Source organism: Protomyctophum bolini (assembly GCF_963924005.1).
Source record: "Protomyctophum bolini genome assembly, chromosome: 14".
NCBI lineage: Eukaryota > Metazoa > Chordata > Actinopteri > Myctophiformes > Myctophidae > Protomyctophum > Protomyctophum bolini.
The window spans coordinates 28,602,157-28,624,656 of NC_137875.1; the positions used below are offsets into that span (position 1 = coordinate 28,602,157).

General features: G+C 44.3%; 1 protein-coding gene across 1 annotated transcript in view; it reads right to left on the reverse strand.

The window, feature by feature from the left end:
* The window catches only part of wdpcp (WD repeat containing planar cell polarity effector), a 109,769-nt gene that overhangs the window by 66,724 nt on the left and 20,545 nt on the right, over positions 1-22,500 (reverse strand). The window contains exons 2-7 of the mRNA XM_080781746.1: positions 19,282-19,360; positions 14,613-14,657; positions 9,767-9,817; positions 6,065-6,135; positions 5,291-5,350; positions 4,093-4,207 (exon numbers count right to left, since the gene is read on the reverse strand). Of these exons, the coding sequence (XP_080637872.1) occupies positions 4,093-4,207; positions 5,291-5,350; positions 6,065-6,135; positions 9,767-9,817; positions 14,613-14,657; positions 19,282-19,342 (403 nt within the window). The 5' untranslated portion in view covers positions 19,343-19,360. The remainder of the gene's footprint in view (positions 1-4,092; positions 4,208-5,290; positions 5,351-6,064; positions 6,136-9,766; positions 9,818-14,612; positions 14,658-19,281; positions 19,361-22,500) is intronic.

The following is a 22,500-nucleotide window of genomic DNA, read 5'->3' on the forward strand; positions in this document are numbered from 1 at the left end:
GTGTTGGGGGGGGGGGGGGAATTACACATGTCTCTCAGATAGTCTGCATTGAGTCGAGCGAGTGAGGGTGCACTCCCCCAGATTCAGAAATCTAACCGGCAATTAACCATGGCGTGTATGTGCGCGCGAGCGTGTGCACGTGTGAGAGCGTGTGTGTGTGTGTGTGTGTGTGTGTGTGTGTGTGTGTGTGTGTGTGTGTGTGTGTGTGTGTGTGTGTGTGTGTGTGTGTGTGTGTGTGTGTGTATTTATAGATGCTTGTGAGCATGTTGGTATAATTATGTTTTCTGATGCACTCTGTTGTGTGAAAACGTTGGAATTAATACGCAAATATTCATTAGGGAAGTGAAGTGTTACTGGGGGGGGGGGGGGGGGGAAGAAAGCAGGAAAACTACTGTAGCAGAAATTTAAATCAGGTCAATTGAACAGGAGCAAAAAATGTTGAAGTTGAATTATAAAGATCAAAATGTATTAATCATAACCAAGTACAGCCAGTGACAATGCTGGGCTTTCCTTAACCCATTCTGGACGGGAACCCCTTTTGGTGTTTTAACTAAGCATTATGTTATACTTTAGCTGTTGAAAGATAGCAGATGTACAAGCTACGAGCTTGTACATCTGCTATTTGTTTTCAAGGGTGAAAATGTGCCGCAAATCTTGACATGAAATAGTTTGAGAACCACTGATATAGTTAGAAACAGGTTTTTCAGAAAACTGTCATGATTTAGAAGACATTTTGTAGAATCTGGTCTCTAGTAGAATCTGTAATGTATGTGTGATAGATTACATATAGATCAGGTTAAACGCAGTTGAAGTATTGATCTGGACGGGTGTCTATAAACGGGATTAGGCCTAATCCCATTCAGGCTCAGGTTAAAGAAATGGATATGAAACCAGGCTGCTGGGGCAATCTGGGAGCAGGTGGTTGATTTGGGATTAAGAGAGGACAAACCCCCCCCCCCCCTATCCAAACCCACTCCCTCAATAACCCGGGCCTGTGCAGGCTATGGTGGAGGCTGATATTCGGTATAACTCGCACACGCACACGCACACACACACACACACACACACACACACACACACACACACACACACACACACACACACACACACACACACACACACACACACACACACACACACAGTAAATCCATTTACTGCTGTCTCCTCGACTGCATGTTGACATAAGGGGCCAATGAGCTTAACCAAAGGATATTTAAAACATGGGCCAATGAAAGAGACTATGTAAAATCACTTATGGGACGCTTTAATGGTGGAGCATATGTGCTGCTTGGTGCTGCTGACCGCTAAAAAGGCAGCCTGTATGACACCGTGCTGCCGTATGTTAAGTGGTCAGATGGGTGGGCCGCGAATGCTTTCACGATTTTCAAGTGGGCCCTGATGCAGAAAGGCTTGAGAAGCACTACTGTATGATACATTGAGCGTAATAAGAGCTGTGTGTATTGTGTAATGTAATGTAATGCTTGTTGGGATGTGATGCAACCAGGGCCTGAGTTAGACACAGGAAAGGGTTTAACTAAGAGGAGATGGAGGTGAGAGAGCGATAGAGAGACCTTAGTGTGAACTGTGAATCACCTGTAACTATGTTTTTTGTTTTTGTACAAAGACAAATACAAATACTGTGCCCTACAAACTGGCAGGCTGTTCTAAATGTTTTGACCCATATAAACACACCTCAACATGCATCTTGTTTAGATATCTTTAGCTTGCTATTGGAGGTTCCAAGCCGAGACTCTATACAAAGTGCATTACATGAAAGCAAAGCTTTTACTACGTGTCGGGGGATGTCAGTATCTGTGTAATAATTGTTCTCAAGGTGATTACATGCACATTTTGTAACACTGCAAACATGTAACTTAAACTTGAGTTACAACTTCTGTCTACGCCAAATCTCTTTGGCAAAAATAGCTACAAATCTACACATTTGACGTGTTTGAGCTTGCAGATCTGCTACTTTTGGTGAATGTTCCCCTCAGAATAGGCATGCTGGGGTTAAAATATTAACCCCAAGATTCCTGGCCTGCTGTTTAACTTTAACTGGTGTGCACGCTCGCACATGCACACGCGCGCACGCACGCATGCACACACACACATGCGCAGTTGCGCACACACACATGCGCGCGCGCACACACACACACACACACACACACACACACACACACACACACACACACACACACACACACACACACACACACACACACACAGATAGAGTCCCTCCAAAGACCCCAACCTCTCACAACAATTACTCTGATAATTAGTGCCTCTGAGGCTTTCAATAGTGCTCAGTGGGAGGTGAGTGGGTGTGTGTACCCAGGTGTGTGCGTGCACAAATGTGTCTGTGCACGTGTCGTGAGGTGTGTCTGTGAATTTGTTGTTGCTGTTGTTGTTGGTGAGAGAGACATATAACAGATCTACAAGCTCAGAATCAGAACGCTTCACATCATGCCACATTGTGAGCTTGTAGATCTGCTATTTTCACTACTTTTGTTGCTACTACTCTTGTATGATGAAGTAGGCGGGCATTCATTTACCAAAAACAGATATGTTGATACGAGATTTATGCCTGAACAGCGACGATATGTCGCTTGGATGTTTGCCCTTACGTGGGCATGTGGGTGCCCAGCCTGTGATTGTGTGAGTGTGTGTAGACAGCATGTGTGCGTGTCTAGGCACAAATACACATGTGCCGCCTATGACCTATCACGCCTCTATACGCATGAGTGTGCGTCCGTTGTTAAATGTGTGTGCGCACATGCACGACCCGAGCACGCCATGGGGGCTTTATTATCACGCGTCCTGAGACCCCCATGGGGTGGAGGAGAGAGGCTGGCGCTACGAACAAATAATTGATACAGAAAGAAAGAAATAATTAGCAGATTTGGGCCTGCATTCATGTCCCTGTTATTCTGTCAGAGAGAGAGAGAGAGAGAGAGAGAGAGACAGAGAGACAGAGAGAGAGACAGAGACAGAGAGAGAGTCAGAGAGAGTCAGAGAGTCAGAGTGAGAGAGAGAGTCGCCAGATTTTGTTATAGAAACAAGCGGACAGGTCTGAAAAGCAAACAAGCCCAAAAGTAGCGACTAGGTCACATGATCACACACACAAACTTATAATATTAATTAAATCACTTTAACCTCATATGGATCAGCTATTTGAAAACACCAGATCTACATCTCTTGTAGATCTGTTATTTGAGAAACACTGGTTTAAAGGGGAACACAACACATTTTCAACAACTATGTAATTAATATACCTATAGAGTTGTGTGAAAGAAAAGTCCCCCGCTTCTGTTTAGCCTAGAACTGGAGGTCTAGAACTTGGGGGTCATGTGATCAGTGACATCACAAAAGTGTACTCTTTGGCTGCAGAGTACACCCAAATTAACCCCCCCCCCCCCCCCACACACACACACACACACACACACACACACACACACACACACACAGAAAAATAAAACCGCAACCCACACCCGCAGCACCTACAGTACCAATATCTACAAGCAATGTAATAAGTCCAGAGTCAAACAGACTTGGCAACACTAGAGAGAGAGAGAGAGAGAGAGAGAGAGGATGAGGAGGGGGGGGGTGCTCCCTGGAGGAAAGAAGGATGGAGGGATAGTGGAGAAAAACACTGATGGATGCTCTTAGGGGTTAGATGCTCTTAGGGGAGGCCCCTGGACACACGCAGCACAAAAGGATTTAGCTGCAATTAGCGAGGTGAGCTGCACAGCTCACCTGTGGCACCTGGATGTGTGTGTGTGTGAATGGTGTGGTGTGGTGTGTGTGAGAGAGAGTGAGTGGAGAAAGAGGGAGAACGAGTGTGGGAGAAATGTGTGCGTGAGAGAGAGTGTGGGGTGTGAGTGTGTGTAGTAGGCCTAAGTAGAACTGCTTTAACTTCCATAAATGTACCTAAACCCAGTCATAAATGTGTGTGTGTGTGTGTGTGTGTGTGTGTGTGTGTGTGTGTGTGTGTGTGTGTGTGTGTGTGTGTGTGTGTGTGTGTGTGTGTGTGTGTGTGTGTGTGTGTGTGTGTGTGTGTGTGTGTGTGTGTGTGCGCGTGCGTGCGTGACTAACCATCAGTGACAGTGTTGGCAGGTAGCCGTCCCACTAGTGTCCGGTCAACACACACTCTGTCCAGCTGGGATCCACTTAGGTTAAGGGTCACAAGTACACCGTTGCTCAGCACCAACTGGAGGGGGAATATATGCACACGCACACACACACACACACACACACACACACACCCACACACACACACACACACATTGTGTCATTACGCTTGTGGATATATTTAATTTCCAACCCTGCAGCCGGGTCACAGACCTGTGACCTTTCCCTGACCTTAAGCTAATTCTAACTGTAACACTATACACCTCAGCCCTAATCACTATACAGAACCTGCTCTTTTTGGACTTGGACTTAATTGCTCTATAGACTTGGTAAACTGGCCCGGAGTCCATGGGCGTCACACCCATATGGTGAGTACGACGCGACACCCCCACTCTCACAGATCTGTGATGTCATCCCCACCACTTTGACTGGCTGTTTTTGTTTTTTTACACTTGGCAGTTAGAAAAGCCCCGCTGTGATTGGCCAACTCGGTGTCCCCTATATGAAAGTCTATTGGCAGTTGATTGTGTTCAATTTAGGTAAAAAAGATGGTAAAACCCCCCCCCCCCACGCCCATCACCCCCACCTGTACTTGGACTACGTGTTTCTGTCTACACCAGATCTCTTTTTCTTCTCTACACCAGATCTCTTTTCTGTCAACACCAGATCTCTTTTGCGATTGCGTTGTGAGCTTGTAGATCTGCTCTTTTTTGGCTGATGTTCCCACAGGAATATGGATGCTGAGGTTCAAGTGGTTAACATTCAAATACTGTACATATTGTACACTGTATGTACAATATGATAGATTTTGTCTGGCCATCCCTTTAGTAAGAAGAGACACCTTCGGCCGGGTGTCCAACCCTCGTCAGGTCAGACCAGGGTCAGAGCAGAGGGTTGGCAGGGTGAGCCTGTACATTCCCTGACTGACTGGCCTTAAAAGCAATGTTTATGGATAGAGTATGTATGGTTACGTGTGCTGACAGGTGTGTGTGTGTGTGTGTGTGTGTGTGTGTGTGTGTGTGTGTGTGTGTGTGTGTGTGTGTGTGTGTGTGTGTGTGTGTGTGTGTGTGTGTGTGTGTGTGTGTGTGTGTGTGTGTGTGTGTGTGTGTGTGTGTGTGTGTGTGCGACGTGCGAGTGTGCATGCGTGTGCATGCGTACGTACCTGGCAACAGTACTTGCTCTTCCATCTGGTGTGAACACATGCATTGGTCTGCAACAGTTCCTGAACGAGATGGATAGATACATAGAGATAGAGAGATGGATAGATACATAGAGAGACAGACAGAGACTGAGTTAGAGAGTGTGTGTGTGTGTGTGTGTGTGTGTGTGTGTGGCGTGTGTGAGAGAGCGAGAGTGAGAGCAAGAGAGAGGGAACAGGGTCACTCATTCCTACTGCATTCCAAACACAGCTGGGGCAATCAGAGTGGAGGGCAGAAGGAGAGGAGAGGAGAGGGTATGTTTCCAGTGAAGGGCGGCAAACAGCCATCGTCAGGCCCTCTGAAAACAAAGCTAGCTCTGTGCTGCTACAAGGAGGGAGTTGGGGTGGGGAGGTGGGCTGAGGAGACATGGAAGGAGGAAGGATGGAGGGAGGGAAGCAGAGAAACAACCAACCTGTGGCCCCCTGATCCCCTCAAATATCCCCCTCGATGACAGAGCACGGCCAAAAGAGAGGTGATGAGAGAGGGGAGCAGAAAGAGAATGAGAGAGAGAAAGAAAGAGAAGAGGGCGAGAGATGAGATGAGAGAGAGAGGCACGGGCAGACCAGGGAGGAAGGGAAGAGAGAGAGAATGCCCCTATTTGTTAATCAATCGGCCGTTTCGGAAAAACTCCAGAAAAAGAGAATCCCCCGAGGGGAGAGAGAGGAGGAGGTCGGGAGGGAGGGATGGAGAAGGTGAGGAAGGAAGAGATGGTGGTGGTACTACTGGGGTTACCTTACCTCCAGTTCCTTCAGCGAATCGCGGAGCTTCTCTGGACGTCGGTTCCTGGGGGTCCACGCATACCCTCGAGCTACGGAGAGAGGAACGTGAAACATATATAGGAGGTAATGGCGTAGATTGTGTGAACGTAACCGTTACACAGAAGGTCACACAGGCAAAAGTTCTCAGTGCTAATTTAAGACTGTGTATACGCGAGGGAGGGTTAATTTGATTACATTTGGCACATTGTCATAGTTACAAATAGATATATTTACACTGATGGTTTTATGTAGGATCGCAGAAATGAACAACAAACTCAGTGGAATTCCGAGAAGAAGAAAAACAAATCCATAAAATTCCACTCCTAAAGTGCAGTACTTAGTTGGAAGAAAGCCTAAATAGTATAGGCTATACTTTATGTACTGTAGGTTTAGAGTTGTGTTTCAGAGCCATTTCCAGTGTGAGATCCATGCCACCACGTTGGATATATTTTTTGGAAGACAAAAGAGGCAAGAATACTGCAGTTCAGTGCAGTATATCCTTTTGTTAAAGAGCCTCCAAAATGGCTGCAGTTGTACAATTAAGTCACTCTGGATGATATCTGCTCATTACCTAAATTGTAAATTGACTACGTAATATTTCAGGATGCATATAGCCTTATACAGTCACCGGTTCCAGCCAGGTAGTAACAGCTGACCTGCATCCATTTTGGAACCCTCCCCATATATTTTTTGGCAACACCTTAGCTCTGTTGTCTGTTAATTAACTGTGATTCCCAGACTTCAGTTTGAAACAAAGCCATGGTCGTAACACAGCAAAACGAATGCCGCAGGGTGTTTAAAATGCAGTAACCTACATTGCCGGTACATTTCCGGTGCCTGGGTCATTTTGTTGTTAGTGTCGGTGTTATGATTCATGGCCTCAGCTGCTTGACTCAGTGACATAACATTTATCTGCATAAGCATATTGATAACCATGATATGATGGCTTACAACCATAGGTCGTAAAAAGAGTAGAAAATAATTGTGGCATTTTATCATGTCCTGAAGAAGGCATTTTGTTTGCCAAAACGTTGGTAACCCAATAAAAAAGTATTATTTTGCATTGTGACTACGAGCTGTGCGACCGTGGTCAGCACCTCCCCACTATTGTTGTGCGCTGAACATTAGTGAGGACCAATTATAATTATGAAGATTGAAAAGTGGTGAAGTGGTAAAATCTCACACGTGTGTGACGTCACGTGAGGGGCGCTCTTATACATATATATACATCATCACATTCCGGGCCAACCACAATTAGCGTCCTACTTTTTCCTTATTATTCTTTCTAGATAAACTTCTTTTTTAATTCGCTACTTCTCCCACAGTTTTGACGGTACGCACTTGGGCCATATCTCAAATCGACCGGCCTCATTGGGAATGGTGTGCTTGCTCATTGCTAAGAGAAATGTTGTATAGTTTAATTGATATTAATTTATTCAAGTATTCTGTCCTCGGAGACTGTAAGCACTATAGTTATAAAACGTGGAGGGTAGGTTCAAAATAATTACTAATAATTACATAATTATTATTAATTAACTTATAATGTTATCGGTTGGCCTCATGGTGGCGCTATAACAACCCACTTTACGTTTTGGCTTACAACCATAGGTCGTAAAATCTAAATGATTTTTTCCCTGGATTCGTTGGGTCATGACGCATCTCCCCATATAGGCCACGCCCATTTCAGTCAGGATAGATTTTGATGATTTGTGATCTCTGGACGAATAGCCTCGTCTTCCTCTTCCTTTTTGTATTTGAAAGTTTTTTTCCTTTCTGTTGGTGTTATTGAATGACTATGGTTAAAGCAGCGTTCTTTGAACCACAACACACCAAGGCACCTGGCCGACGTTACTTTACTTAGCCTACTACCCCGGCACGCAAAGCGCGTTTGCGCAGAAACACATAGTTTGACAAGTCGTTATTCATATGCAGAATATATGCTTGATTTATTGACATTAACCACCCGTGTCGTTCCTGCACTGTGTACGGGTCATTTAGTGAATGTGAAGTGAAGTTGTCCTCAAATGAGTCATTAACGCAACGCTGTGTGGGCGGAGTAGGACTATGGCAATTTTCATCCATAGGGGGAGCTGCAAATGTGAAAAATGTAACCGTTTGTTGCAAAAACATGATTTTTGTGGGATAAGTCCCCTCCGAATTACTTCCATATAATCACAGGGGTGACTTGACATTGTAATTGGCTAGCAAAATTAGTGGGAGGGGCCTATGTAAGCGTTTGCGGCAACCACACTTTGCAATTTTTCAAAATTGCGACTTTTCTAGTAGAAATGTTTTATTATTCAGACAGCCAATGGTATAGAACACTCCCCCCAAAAAAATAGTCTCTGTGACACATCTAGGGGCCGCAATCTGCGTTCAAAGATAAGATATTCCTAGAAGCTTTGTCATTGGTTGAAAAAAAACAATCAGGAAGTAGACAGGCAAATTGACCAATGACAAAGCTTCTAGGAAAATCTTTTAATGCAGATTGCCGCCCTTAGATGTGTCACAGAGACTACATTTTTTGGGAGAGCGTTCTACCCATTGCTGGCTGGCTTTGAATACCAAAAAGAAAAGGTCATTACATTTTTGACATATTATTGCTTATAGCAGCTTTAAGTGTGCATGCATTCACACTGTATCAATCTCTGCACAGACAAAAAGGGAAGCACGTCCTGTGTTAAAAAATCTCTTTCTAAAACACATTCCAGCTGCCTGAGAGGAAAAAGTATTTCTACTGCAGGCCACTTTTGCTGTGCCGCTGCAATCTCTCAAGCACAACCTCACGGTCAGCATAGCATACAGTATCTGACACGCGCCACTCCAAGTCCCCCCCCCCACCACCACCACCACCCATACACATTAATTTCCCAGTCCTCCCTTTCTCCCTCATTCGCTCCCTGGTGGAGAAATTGGGGGGAGAGAGAGAGAGAGAGACAGAGATGTGAAGAAAACAGAAAACATAGTTAATTGAATTTCTCGATCTGCCTCTCTCCATGCACGTACGTGAACTTCCTTTTTCGAGACGGGGCAATCGCTTTTCTATCCGTTTATTCTGACCACCCAACCCCCCCCCCCCCCCCATACTCTTCATCTGTTTTTGAAATGAACCATTAAGGAAACAGGCTCTCCATTAAGAAAAGAGTGGAAGGACGAGGCAAACAGATGCATGCAAATGAGCGTGTGGAGAAAGGCGGTAGTGAGAAAGAGAGAGGGAGGGGTGGAGAGAGAGAGAGGGAGGGAGGAGGGCAGGGGGACGCGTGTTTGTCTCCTGATAAGGGTGTTTGTATTCCCCTCCTGGGAGAGAGAGAGAGAGAGAGAGAGAGTGTTGGGGGCGAAGAGGGGAGGGAGAGAGGGAGAGAGAGAGAGAGAGAGAGAGAGAGAGAGGGAGAGGAGGAAGGGAGTAAAAGAAAAAGACAACAAGGGCAAGAGACGAGAGAGACCGGGACAAAGCGAGAAAGAGGAAAAAGGGAGAGAGAGAGAGGGAGTATGGTGGTTGACTGACTGGGACAGTTATTTCTAGAATATGTCCATACGCTGGTATGATGATTAGACTCAAACGTACACTCGCACACATGCACATGCCTGCAGGCGCACGCACGCACGCACGCATGCACACGTGTGAATAAGATGAATATTATTTTTTGTCACTCAGTGTCTCTGCTGTGTCAGTGAACTTACCTTCAGTGAAATGCATTTTCTCTTTGTAAAAGTGCTGCTCCAGTGGATTGGCTGAAAAACATGCAAGTATCCGCCCATTAGAAGTGAAAGGGGTTGTTCTTCAAATACCCTGACGATCACATTCCTCAGACTCTGTCATGTTGCCCTCATGTCTTGTTGCCAGTTTTTCTTTTTAGAAATCATCATAGGTGAAGCCAAAGGTATACATTTCCACATGGGCCTTTAACCACATGAACCCTAGCGTACCTATTCTGGGCAATAATATTTGGTATTGAGGAGGGGGGGGGGGGATGAGGAGACCAAGTATTGAGTCCCCAACTATAAGTAACCTCAAACAGTAATAAAGTCAAACAAAATTTATCAAACTCAAACTGGCATAAAAGTTTGCATGCCACAGTACAGAGCAACATAGCAGACCAAACTTGGATCTCAACCAACACCACAGCTCATACAGGCCACATTTGAACTCCATCTGCCCCATAACCTGGACTCCTAACCCAGTTGCCTCGAGCATAGGAAAGTGGCCTGCTTGGTAGCAAGGCCCACTGGCAGCAAGGCCCACTTTCAGGATTAGCAGAATTAATCAGATAAGGGCAGTGAGGGGCCAGACAGGCCTAAACATGGGCACCTGCTCAGGGGCAGGCTGCAGGCAGGGTGGGGAGAGGAGGGGAGGGCTGGATGGGCCTGGCTTAAGGGAACCCCCCAAGTCATTCAAATGAGGCTGGGACTCCCTCTTGTGGGGTGATCTGGAACTGGTCAGCTGACCTTTCATGTCAGTGGAGATCTATGCTACTGTACATAGATATGATAAATGTACTGACAACTTAAAATCATGAATTGAACTCAACCTTTCCTGCATCAGGACCCACTTGAAAATCTCGAAAGCATTCGCGGCCCACCCATATAACCACATAACACGGCAGCCTTTCACATGTTACAGTAAGTGGTCAGATGAGTGGACCCGGTCGCATGCATTTTCAGAGAAAGTTAAGATCAACGAATCGATTGTGGATACGAATTTGAATGTGCTACCTTTTGGGGATATTTTTAATATATTTTTATTGATAGGTTGAAAGTGGACTGACAGGAAATGGGGAGAGAGATGGGGCCATGGGGGGGAAGACCTCATCTCTAAGGGGAAGACACGCGGCAAAGGCCATCTGAATCGGGAGTCGAACCCGCGGCACGGCGTCAGGCTGGCTCAGCAGCCTAGTGCCCGGACGGTTGAGCTAACCATCCAGGCCTTAATTCCTACTTTTTGATGTATATTGCAGTTTGGGTCTAGCACTCTTTCACATATAGTACATTTTAAAGTTCTTGTTCAGCAGTATCGCAATGAAAAGGTTTCAAGAAAAAAATATCCTGACAATTTTGCATATTACCATGACATATTTGAATATTTATTATGATTAAGATCTTAGTGTTTTGCCAATTATTTGCGGGCCCATCAATATCCTCGCGGGCCACAGGTTGAGAACCACTTAGACCACGATGAAAAAATCCCATCTAAAATGAAAGGACAAAGACAACGTCCTTCTCTGCAAACGGTCTGCCTCGTTCTCCATTTGCAACGCTGCAGCCAGAACACTGTGGGGGCTCTTTGATGTCAGAAACTTGGAACATGTCCAAAGTATGAAAGACGCTCCACTCCAAATGTGTCTTTCTTGTTAAACTCCGTGAAGTGGATGAAAAGCTTGTGACGCAATGATGAATGCGATGAACGAAAATCAGACAACATATAATCCAATCTGATCTACATCTAATTAAATCCTGAATTTAGCATATCATTTTACGCCCTGTGCAAAATTAAATTAAATACCATCCTTTTGGACTGCAGTCGATAGAGTTCTATTAAGCACATGTTTTACTTCTAGTGTTACACGTGGAAAACAGCTGATCTACAAGCTCACAATGCATGGCACCGGTGACACGTTGTGAGCCTGAAGATCTGCCATTCTCTGCACTCGACTCCCAATCGAACGACAAAGCATGAATTAAGCATTATCCTACTGTATCTGTTCCCACACTCCCCCCTCCTTCCCTCTGTTCTGTTATCAACCCACGTTGTAGTTTTCACCAAATGAAAGAGTCTGGGGAGCGAGGGAATCGTCTCTCCACTGAAGACCGCAATGAAAAGAGAAGTTGTGTTGGTTTCTTTTTGTAACGGGGAAAATGAGCCGAGTTTTAATGATATTTTCTTCTGGAGCAGTGGTGGGAGGTCTCCTTTGCACTGTAAATGCAGAGGAAGCCCTGGTGTAGCGATTAGAGCCGTCAGTAACGACGTCTCCATTCCAATTGTCGGCGGGAATTTAAGTCGACTTCTGAAATATCCACAGACAAAAGCGGGCGGATTGGGAGCCGTTTTGCGCCAGATGGTCTGAAGTGGAGGGAAATAAGCTACCTGAACATAGAACAGCAACTGGCAAGCAACAGAACACCCTAGAGACGCGTCTTCAAGAAACAGCTAGCCTAGGAACCATTCATATTTGTGTGTATGTGAGTAATCTCACTGAACTGATCAGCGGCAAGTCCTTGTGCATGCTACCAGTATAAAGGCCAATGAAGTAAAGTCACATTTGTTCCCACATGCACATACTGTATTTATTTCATCCGTTTTTAATGTATTATATAACTTAAATTGCATAATGGATGGAAGTCAAAGGCAGTGGGATCAGGTTGAAAACCTTCCTCAATTATGGAGTCATACTGTACATCATAGATGGATTGCTGACTGTCAGTGACTGACATGATGGACTGGCCACATGAAGTCACAGATCCAAACGGAAGCCAAGGCCTTATTAGCCCATTGAGACCTTGGCTTAAACCAGATTCTAGAAATGTCTTCCAAATCATGACAGTTTTCTTGAAAAACGTATCAGTGGTGCTCAAACATTTCATGGCAATGAATGATCATTTTTTGCAACGGACCAAGCTCGTAGTAATAGACCTTGTAGATCTGCCACTTTTGAACAGATCAAGTTTAAAATAATGGTTAAAAGTTGTTCAAAGCTAAGCTGACATGGATGCATTCCAGGTCTTCTTCAACAATACTTGAGGGTAGATGTGATCTGGAACACGTGTTGGCCTGAGGTATACGTCTCTGTGATTTGAGACAATGTCAACCATTTAGAGGCCCTATCACTGTGGGCCCAGCAGCCTATAGGTCAATGACAACACCCACCCAAGGCTGCTGGATGAGATAAGCCCCATTCATACTTTGCTGCTGTCACTCGCTGAACATAGCAGATCTACAAGCTCATATCACAGCTTGTAGAGTTTGTAAATCTGCTATCTTCCATGTCCACATTTGGTTCCGTTTGCACACTCTCAGATTTACATATGTATGTCATTAAATATACGTGTGAATTGGGAATGGGAATAAAAGTTGAGTTGAGTGTGTTTTGTGACAAGCAAGAATTTAGGCTTCTTTTTGTAGCCCGGGAGCTTGAATATTGATAAGATGATGGTTGTTGCAGGTCCCTGTACTACAATACGTAGCCATAGTTTTAATATTGATAAGATGATGGTTGTTGCAGGTCCCTGTACTACAATACGTAGCCATAGTTTTAATATTGATAAGATGATGGTTGTTGCAGGTCCCTGTACTACAATACGTAGCCATAGTTTTAATATTGATAAGATGATGGTTGTTGCAGGTCCCTGTACTACAATACGTAGCCATAGTTTTATTGAATATTGATAAGATGATGGTTGTTGCAGGTCCCTGTACTACAATACGTACATTACGTAGCCATAGTTTAATATTGATAAGATGATGGTTGTTGCAGGTCCCTGTACTACAATACGTAGCCATAGTTTAATATTGATAAGATGATGGTTGTTGCAGGTCCCTGTACTACAATACGTAGCCATAGTTTAATATTGATAAGATGATGGTTGTTGCAGGTCCCTGTACTACAATACGTAGCCATAGTTTAATATTGATAAGATGATGGTTGTTGCAGGTCCCTGTACTACAATACGTAGCCATAGTTTAATATTGATAAGATGATGGTTGTTGCAGGTCCCTGTACTACAGTACATAGCCATAGTTTTAATATTGATAAGATGATGGTTGTTGCAGGTCCCTGTACTACAATACGTAGCCATAGTTTTAATATTGATAAGATGATGGTTGTTGCAGGTCCCTGTACTACAATACGTAGCCATAGTTTTATATTGATAAGATGATGGTTGTTGCAGGTCCCTGTACTACAATACGTAGCCATAGTTTAATATTGATAAGATGATGGTTGTTGCAGGTCCCTGTACTACAATACGTAGCCATAGTTTTATATTGATAAGATGATGGTTGTTGCAGGTCCCTGTACTACAATACGTAGCCATAGTTTTAATATTGATAAGATGATGGTTGTTGCAGGTCCCTGTACTACAATACGTAGCCATAGTTTACGCTATAGGACAGATATGATCCGTCTTGATACCTGTGTCGGTTGTGCAAAGATGTGTGTCTGTACATGTGCATACTGTACGTGTTTGCGTGGGTGATGAGTGCAGTGCTAGGAATGTGTGTGTGCATGTGTGTGTGTGCGTGTGCATGTGGGTGCGTGCCAAAAACACACGTTATTAATAACCTTTGTGTGTGAGGTTGCATTTGTGCACGACACATATGTGCCTCTGTGTGTTCATTATGTTTGTGTGTGTGCGTGTGTGTGTGTGGGGGGGGTGCATAATGTGTGTGTGGGTTTGTGTGTGTTTGCCAGCCTCTATGAGTGGCGGCTCCTTGTCATACATAAGGAAATCACATACATTCAAAAACAAGACAAACACAACGAACAGCGTTTATCTTAAAAACAAACAGACATCCAATATAAACACTATTTACCTGGCTCGCCTTTATCATAGTACTGATAGGTGCCAATATCCCTATCTGTGAAGAGAGGGGAGAGAGAGAGAGCGAGAGAGGGGGAGAGAGAGGGAGAGGGGTGAGAGAGAGAGAGAGAGAGAGAGAGGGAGAGGGGTGAGAGAGGGGTGAGAAAGAGAGGGTGAGATGAACATCTTTGCTGTCAGGAAAAAAGCAGAAGACACATCAGCAATTTGGCAGGGTAGGATAAACAAACCCTATCTGGCAGTGGTCTGTCCCAACTGCCTGCACCACAACTGAGATAAGAGACCCGGGACGCAAGGACAGAGGGAGCAAGGGATGGACCGAGGGAAGGATGGAAGGAAGCAGGGAGCGACTGTGGTTGGAATGGATGGAAGGAGGGAGGTAGGAATATATATTATGCAGAGAGGGGTGGGGAGTGGGAGGGTTGTGTGGAGAGAAGGATAGAGTGAAGAACGGAGAGAGGGTCACTCATATAGGGAGGTACAGGTGTACTGTATGAATAAAGACAGGACAGTTGGAGTATGAGGTAATCCATCTCATGAGGGACAGACTCACATACACGCAGGCACGCACACACACTTGCAGTATATACAAATTGCTCTATAGACTCTCTCACGCAAACAGAAGGCCTATAGGCAATATGCATATACAAATACATAAGCAGACATTTGCAACACGCATGCACGCACACTGATTGATACCCCCTCCATCCATAAATCGTTGTATTAATATTAATAGAAATATACAGTATATACTGAATATTACAGGAACAACCAGGAGTTAAAGCGTTACACATTTGAGATTATTATAGCATAAGGTTTAATTTACGCCTCACACTACTGGACTGGTATACTATTGTGGAATGCCCCACAAAACATGCCCAAAACAGCACACCTTGGCAGGACCTGGCTCCGACCATGTTGTTTTAAAATATTGCTCCATGTGCTCTTTGGATGTCATTTGAGCACCTGCCCAGTGGTCTCTGCACCGGCCTGCACATTGCACGCACGCACACACAAGGTGTATGCACCCAGCATACATATACCGCTACAATAATAATAATAATAAAAATAATAAAGAAATATATATATATACGGTATATATATATATATACTGTATAAAATACAAATGATATAAATATAATGTGGCTATATTACAGCACAAACGCACACGCGCACGTACGTACGCACGCACGCACACGAGATGTGTGAGAGTGCTGAGCCGAGGTATTTCATGGCGTGTTATTGCTGCATGCAGTGGGCCCACAGCAGTCTGATTCTAACAGCACATCAATTCTTTATCAGCGCTGTTTCTCTCTGCTGCTGTTATACCCTGCTGTCATCCCTGCTCCTACGGCCAGGTCACGCTAATGCTGCAGCAGAGCTGATGGAGGACAGCGGGGAATACGCGCACGCAGGCGACAACGCGGAATACGCGCACGCACGCACATACGCACACATACAGTACACACACCTTGGCTGTTGGGTGGAAACCTTGTATGTCCAAAACCGTTCCTTTTTTATTATCATTTCAAACAAACATGTTAAACTAATGAAAATAGCTGATCTACAAGCTCACAACTGTTTTCACTATACTCTTGTGTGTGACACTCTGGAATATGAAGACACATTGGTGTCTGCCTGAAAGCAACGACTGTCGGGGGAGGAAAGCTAATGTCCAAAACGGTTACTTGTCTGGAAATGGGACAATTAAAGGTGTTCTGATGGATTTCACGTAGTTACCGTATTAATTAGTCACAAGCTCTTGTTAATACTTTTCATTGGTTAAATATTTATAAAACCCTGCATACTTAGTTTCCACATGTACAAGCTCCCTTGTATATGAACTTGTAGATCAGCTATTTTCAGTACTTTTTCAACATTAAGTTGAAATACAGAGATACAAAGTTTCTGCCCGGCATACACAGTACCACATAGTGTAAACATATTGGCATATACGTGAAAGGGACAGAAATGCCAAAAGCATGCTGGCCGAAAATAGGTTTTCATGGCTTCGAAGTTCAGTAGGAGTAGAGACTCACAAGCAGTCTCTAAACATTTTGCTCACCTAGGACAAACTCCCATTCTTCCGTTGTTGAAACTTTGTAGAACCAATTAGAGAGTAAAAAAAAGCCCTGCATTGCATAACTGCATAAATCAAAAGTCTTTAGGGAGGAGGCCCTTTCATATTGGAGTTGTGACAGGATTGGTTTCCAACGCAGTGTGTGTAGGGTTTTAGCGGCTGTTCTCACAGCTGTTCTAGCAACTATGTTGCATTTAGAAGTCCCCAGATGTATCAGTATAGGCAGAGCGATACTAGCACAGAGGTAACCTACTGTAAGGGTTAGAACAGCAGGCTTGTGACCAGAAGGTCAAAGAACGCTTCTATTCCAAGGTCAGGCCGGACAAATCTGAGGAGGAGAAGCAGGTTCCTCAGTAGGTGCTGCTGGGATGCCCTTAGAAGCGGCCGGGGATGGAGTATGGTGTTGTAGGTCCAACCAAGAACAATGCACTCAAAACATACAGTATAATGGTGGGTTCCTATACTGAATGACAGAGGTTTGGTGCCCGTTGCACCAGTCAAGTCAAATGGGCGGGAAGTGTGGAAGACTTATTTTGGAAATGTCTGTTTCAGATGACAATACCAGCCTTGTTTTTGTAGTGATTAGTGATGAGGCTGAGGCATAGATAGTGCGCTAAGTAGTGTACTGTGAGCTGGTGGCTGGTGTTGCGCTCCACCGCAACAATTCATCTCCCAGGGGTCTAGCACATTGAAAAGGGGACAGACACCTGCGGGGACAGACACCTGCTTAAACTCCAAGCTGTTTATGCACTATATTAACTACTAATTGCTGTGTTCATATCTGTACCTACCTATATCTGTAAATGTTTGTATATACACTATACCGTATGTCTGGTTGTGTAGCAACATACTGTACCACAAACTTTCCCAAATTCCCTGATATTGTGGTGAGTGCTGTGCAGTGCTTATCTGTAGGGCCAGCTCACAAAACACATTGGAATTTAACTAGAGATTTCATTCTAGTAGAGAACTCAGTAGAGCTTCTTAGTGGCTAGCAGTATTTGTTCGTACCTGTATAACATACAGGTAGATAACATACTTTTTTTTCAACCATGAAATCTATAAACTATATGGCATCAAAAGTCTTACAGATATACCGTATACAGTATATATAGGCATGGTAGTGTGATCTATAAAAATCTATAAAAAAGTGGAGGTATATAGCGGAAGGTGGGAGGTGATAGGGCACGTCACACCTCACCAACCAGGCCTCCGTGCACAGATGTATCCATCCACCGTTTGGCAAGATAGCAAAACACACAGCAAGAAAGAAACAACAAATAAATAAGGAGATGTCACCAGTCACCAGTACATATAGCATATACACCATGTCAAGAGACACACACACACACACACACACACACACACACACACACACACACACACACACACACACACACACACACGCTCACAAACTCAAGTACAAACACAGACAAACATACACACACCCATGCATCAGCCTCTGCGAGACACTATCTTACGTCTGAAGCGCAGTAGACTGTGAAAGACGAGACAGAATGGAAGAAAATGGAGAAACAGGACATTTTCTTCTGAGGGGTAAGAGAGATGGAATGATAGGTGTAGGATGGGTGGGGAGGGTGGGGACTGATGGCAAGAGAAAACAACTGTCAGGACAGTCAGACCTAGGCCACACCAACAAGACCAAGGAGAGGTCCAGGGTTCATTGTTGGTCGCCGGTCATCAGTGGATAATGCGCCCCACTGCAAATACTATTCAATGACACTTAAAGGGGTCCCTAATTTATCACCAGTTTCAACATTATCTCTATACAACCCTTGACCAGTGTTGTGGAAGTTACTTTCTCGGGATCCACATATAAGGTGAATTATGGTGCATTTATATAGCGCCTTTATCCAAAGCACTTTACAACGTGCATTGCGAACCATGCAAGGCACCAACATACTCATCGGGAGCAGTTAGGGGTTACGTCTTGCTTAAAGATTAAGACACTTCAACACTAACCACAGGGGAACCAGGGATTGAACCTTTCCCATTCCCAAGCGTCCACTCTACTGTACCTCTACTGTACCTCCTGAGCCACTGCTAGACGGTAGAAGCTGAAACAGTCCATGGTTGGTGTGGCTCTTTGATCAGTGACCCTACAGGATTTACTGACACACTGTCCACATCACTTCAAAATCTGGTTGTTACATTGTACTTGTCGGCAGAACAGCTAACTTGACTTAAAATATGGTCGGGTTTATGACATTGTGGCCGTAGATTGTGTGGGCAGCACTTTGTTGGTCACTAAGACACGCAGAAACTGACAGAAAGGGGATTTCTTTCTCTGTCGATATGGATTATTGTTTCTATAGGCTATGATAACCATCACCAATGAGCTGAAATGCACATCAACAGCGTTATAGTGACCAGCATACACCAGCCATGACAACCTGAAGTGAGACGAGGGAAAGTGAGGACAAGGAGAGAATAGGTGATGACTGAGAGAGCGGGTCAGATAGTAAAAACATATGTAATGCAAGGTAGAGAAGAAGGAGAAGAGAGTGATGATTGTGTGAGGCGAAGTGGGACGGAGAGATGGGTCGTGCTGATAGCGTGCTACCTTTGACCTGGAGCGAGTCTTTGGTGGACCACAAGTGTAGTTCAGCCAAGCAGAACGCCATCCGACCGAGAGATGAAACCTGAGGTTGAGAGAGAGAGAGAAAGACCGTCATCGTTGGGGCGCTAAATTCCAATGTAGCTCCTCATAATACTGTTTGAATCTGGCAAGAGAGAAAGAGAAAGAGAGAGAATTGACTGATGTAATTGTAATTACTAATTGATTCATTGGAAGGGCACAGTTGGTTCATAGTCAGATGAAATAATGAAAGGTTCAAGTTTGCACAATTCTCTCCACAAAAAATGTTTTGTGTGGAGAGAATAAGATGTTTCAGCAATATGCTATGTCTTCTACTGTAGTTGTAATTCCTAACACACTAATAACTTTTCTGTGTACATACAGTTATAAATACTTTGGCAACACGACTCCTCTTCCTGTCAATTCAGTTCACTAGAACTGAATAAATCTCAAATAAAGATTTAGTGTGTATGGCCCTTTTATACAGCGAGCCTGTGAGTGTGTCACACCATGAAAATAATACAATCTAATTTATACGTAATGGTGTCACTTGCCGAAAAGAACTGATTTACAAGATTAAAAAAACTCAGCGAAGAAAGTGTTAGTTTGTAGATTGGTTATTTTGGTGAAGCATGTGACAAGTGTACATTAAGCAAGAAGAGAGACAGACGGAGAGTGATCATCTAGGATTCAGGAATAATGAGTGAAAAAGTGAAAGAGTGAACTGCCTGAGAAAGGGAGTAGACAAAACACATGCACATAGTGGAGACTTTAGTGCGTAGAGTGACATGAAGAGGCCTTGGGGTCAAACAAACACACTCTTAAGATAACACTATTTTATCACTTCAGCGTGCGTCTGGTTTGGGACTGCATGCATCGCTGTCACTTTTCAACACGTCTTGTACGTGTTGAAAAGTGGACAGTCCGTATTGTTTCTTTATTTTGAGCAGACAGTTTTGAAAGCCGAGGGGAGAAAGCGAAGGGGTGGAGGGTTCTGGATAGATTTAATTTGGTTTTCACTGATTGGAAGACAACTTTACAGTTTTACCGTTACCTGATTTTTAAATGTGGTTTATTTAGAGTAGCTAATCGGGAGGATGTGGGGCCTTCGTCCTACTCCACCCAGCACTCCCTTTGATAGGTGCTGCCCCAGCCTGTAGGAGTATGTATCTGTATATATCTCCCTCCCGTCATAATGCACCACGGTGGATTCGAACCCACAACCTCTGTGGTGGTGGGCAGGGAATGTACCACTGCGCCACCCGAGGGCCGCCTTTATCACATTTAAACCTTTCATTGTTCCCGTCATCAAGCACTTTCAATCTGGTGTCCCTAATTTAAAAAAAGTTTCAAAAATAGCTGGTCTACATTAAGCTCACAACACGTCATGATGTGACCAGTTGTGAGCTATTTTCGCAGTACGACAAAGAGCAAAAATCAATTCCACACACACACAACACACGCACACACACAGAAAGAGAGCGAGAGAGAGGGGGGGGGGGGGTACATCAGTGAACTCAGGTTGACACTGCCCCAAGGTCACAGGCAGTGATCTTGTCCCAAATACACACATCACAGGTGTGTAGTGACGGGTGCACACTTTGCAGTTGACAGGCGAGACGAAGCGGGCGGCATTCCACACACATCACTGTCTACTAATGAAGACAGGTCTGCAGCAGTCACTATATGATGTCCCTGACTCTCCCACAGTCCTTTCCTCTTACCAGAAAGCCTAGTTCCTACCTAGTCGTCTGAAACTGGCCCACGAATTACCAAGCTTTGGAATGAAATACAACAGAGTCATGCCTGAGCTTTTGCATTAGTGTGGATTGTGGTACAGTTACAAAGCTGCTAATTTAACTCTGTGAGAGTATAATACTAGGCATTCTGACATGATTAAAATGTTATAACATTGTTCCTCCTGGTGGGCAGTGGTGGCATACTGTAAGTGGAGATTCAAATCTACACATCTGTAGAATATAGTTTGTTTATAACATTTAAAATTACAGACAATTTTCAATCGCTAGTTGCATTTGTAAGTGTTTTTAGAGAGTGCATAATGTCCAGGGCTGCAGGCTGAACATTCTTATCCACTATTAAGCCTTGTATACTTTCATAATGAACCACGGATACTATGTAGACTCTACACAGTATAGAGAATGTACACATGTAGAGAATGTCTGAAGAGTGCAAATTGCAAACTGACTGTGGAGAGTAGACTGACTAAGTAATGTTAATGGCAGGTGTTGAGAATTCAATTGGCTCATTTGGGCCACGACCAGAGGTTTTTCTGGCGGTTATGGACAACCGCCTATAGGCGCCTATCCCACCGACTCAATGCTGGGCACTGCACTCCCTTGGTTCGTCTGCGATGTTTCACATTTTGAAGTCAGTTGACGAACAGTTCTCGAGATACGTGAATTACAGATGTATGCAGATTCCCTTCATTATTGTAAGATTCTTGAAATGACATGCAATGCAATGACATGCCCAAATTAGGGATGCCAGTTTGAACGTCAAACATAGGAGGAGCATCCCTCACTGCTTGCTGGCTTGCTGTCCTCCCATCAAGAGAAAATAATTAGCCGAACATAATTATTGCTCCCGAGTCCGACAAAGTTAGGCCTAATGAAGAAAAAGCTAAATTGTTTTTGTTTTCACTTTTCAGTCATTTGCGCCCCATATGCTACAAATAAAAGGCTACCTCCACCCTTGCATGGTGGACTGCCCCTTATTTATACTTGGTTGTGCATTATGTCGGAAATATGCAACAAAAATAGCCGATCTACAAGCTCACAGATTATGGATCAGCTATTTTCAGTGTGCAACACCAGCAGGCTTTAGTAATCCGTTATGAGTGTGACTCTATTGCCGGGGAGCCATTGATAGTGTGCTAAAAAAAAAGCACACTATCCTCTTCTCTCTCTCTCTCTTCCTCTTCCCTCTCTCTCATTAATGCTGAGGAGGGGGGACTCTGTCTTATCTTTCTCCTCTTACTCTTGCTGGTGTGGCAGAAGGGGGTGAAAAAAAAATCTAATTTTGCCACTTCCAGCGACCAAAACTACAAGTCATAACAAAAATCCACACAGATAACACTACTGGGCAGTGGGCGCCATGGAAACGGCAGGGTCCAGTGTGCAGCTGGAAGGACCATAACGACTTTACTGACATAAGAGGATTCTTTCATCTTCTCCTAAACCAGCT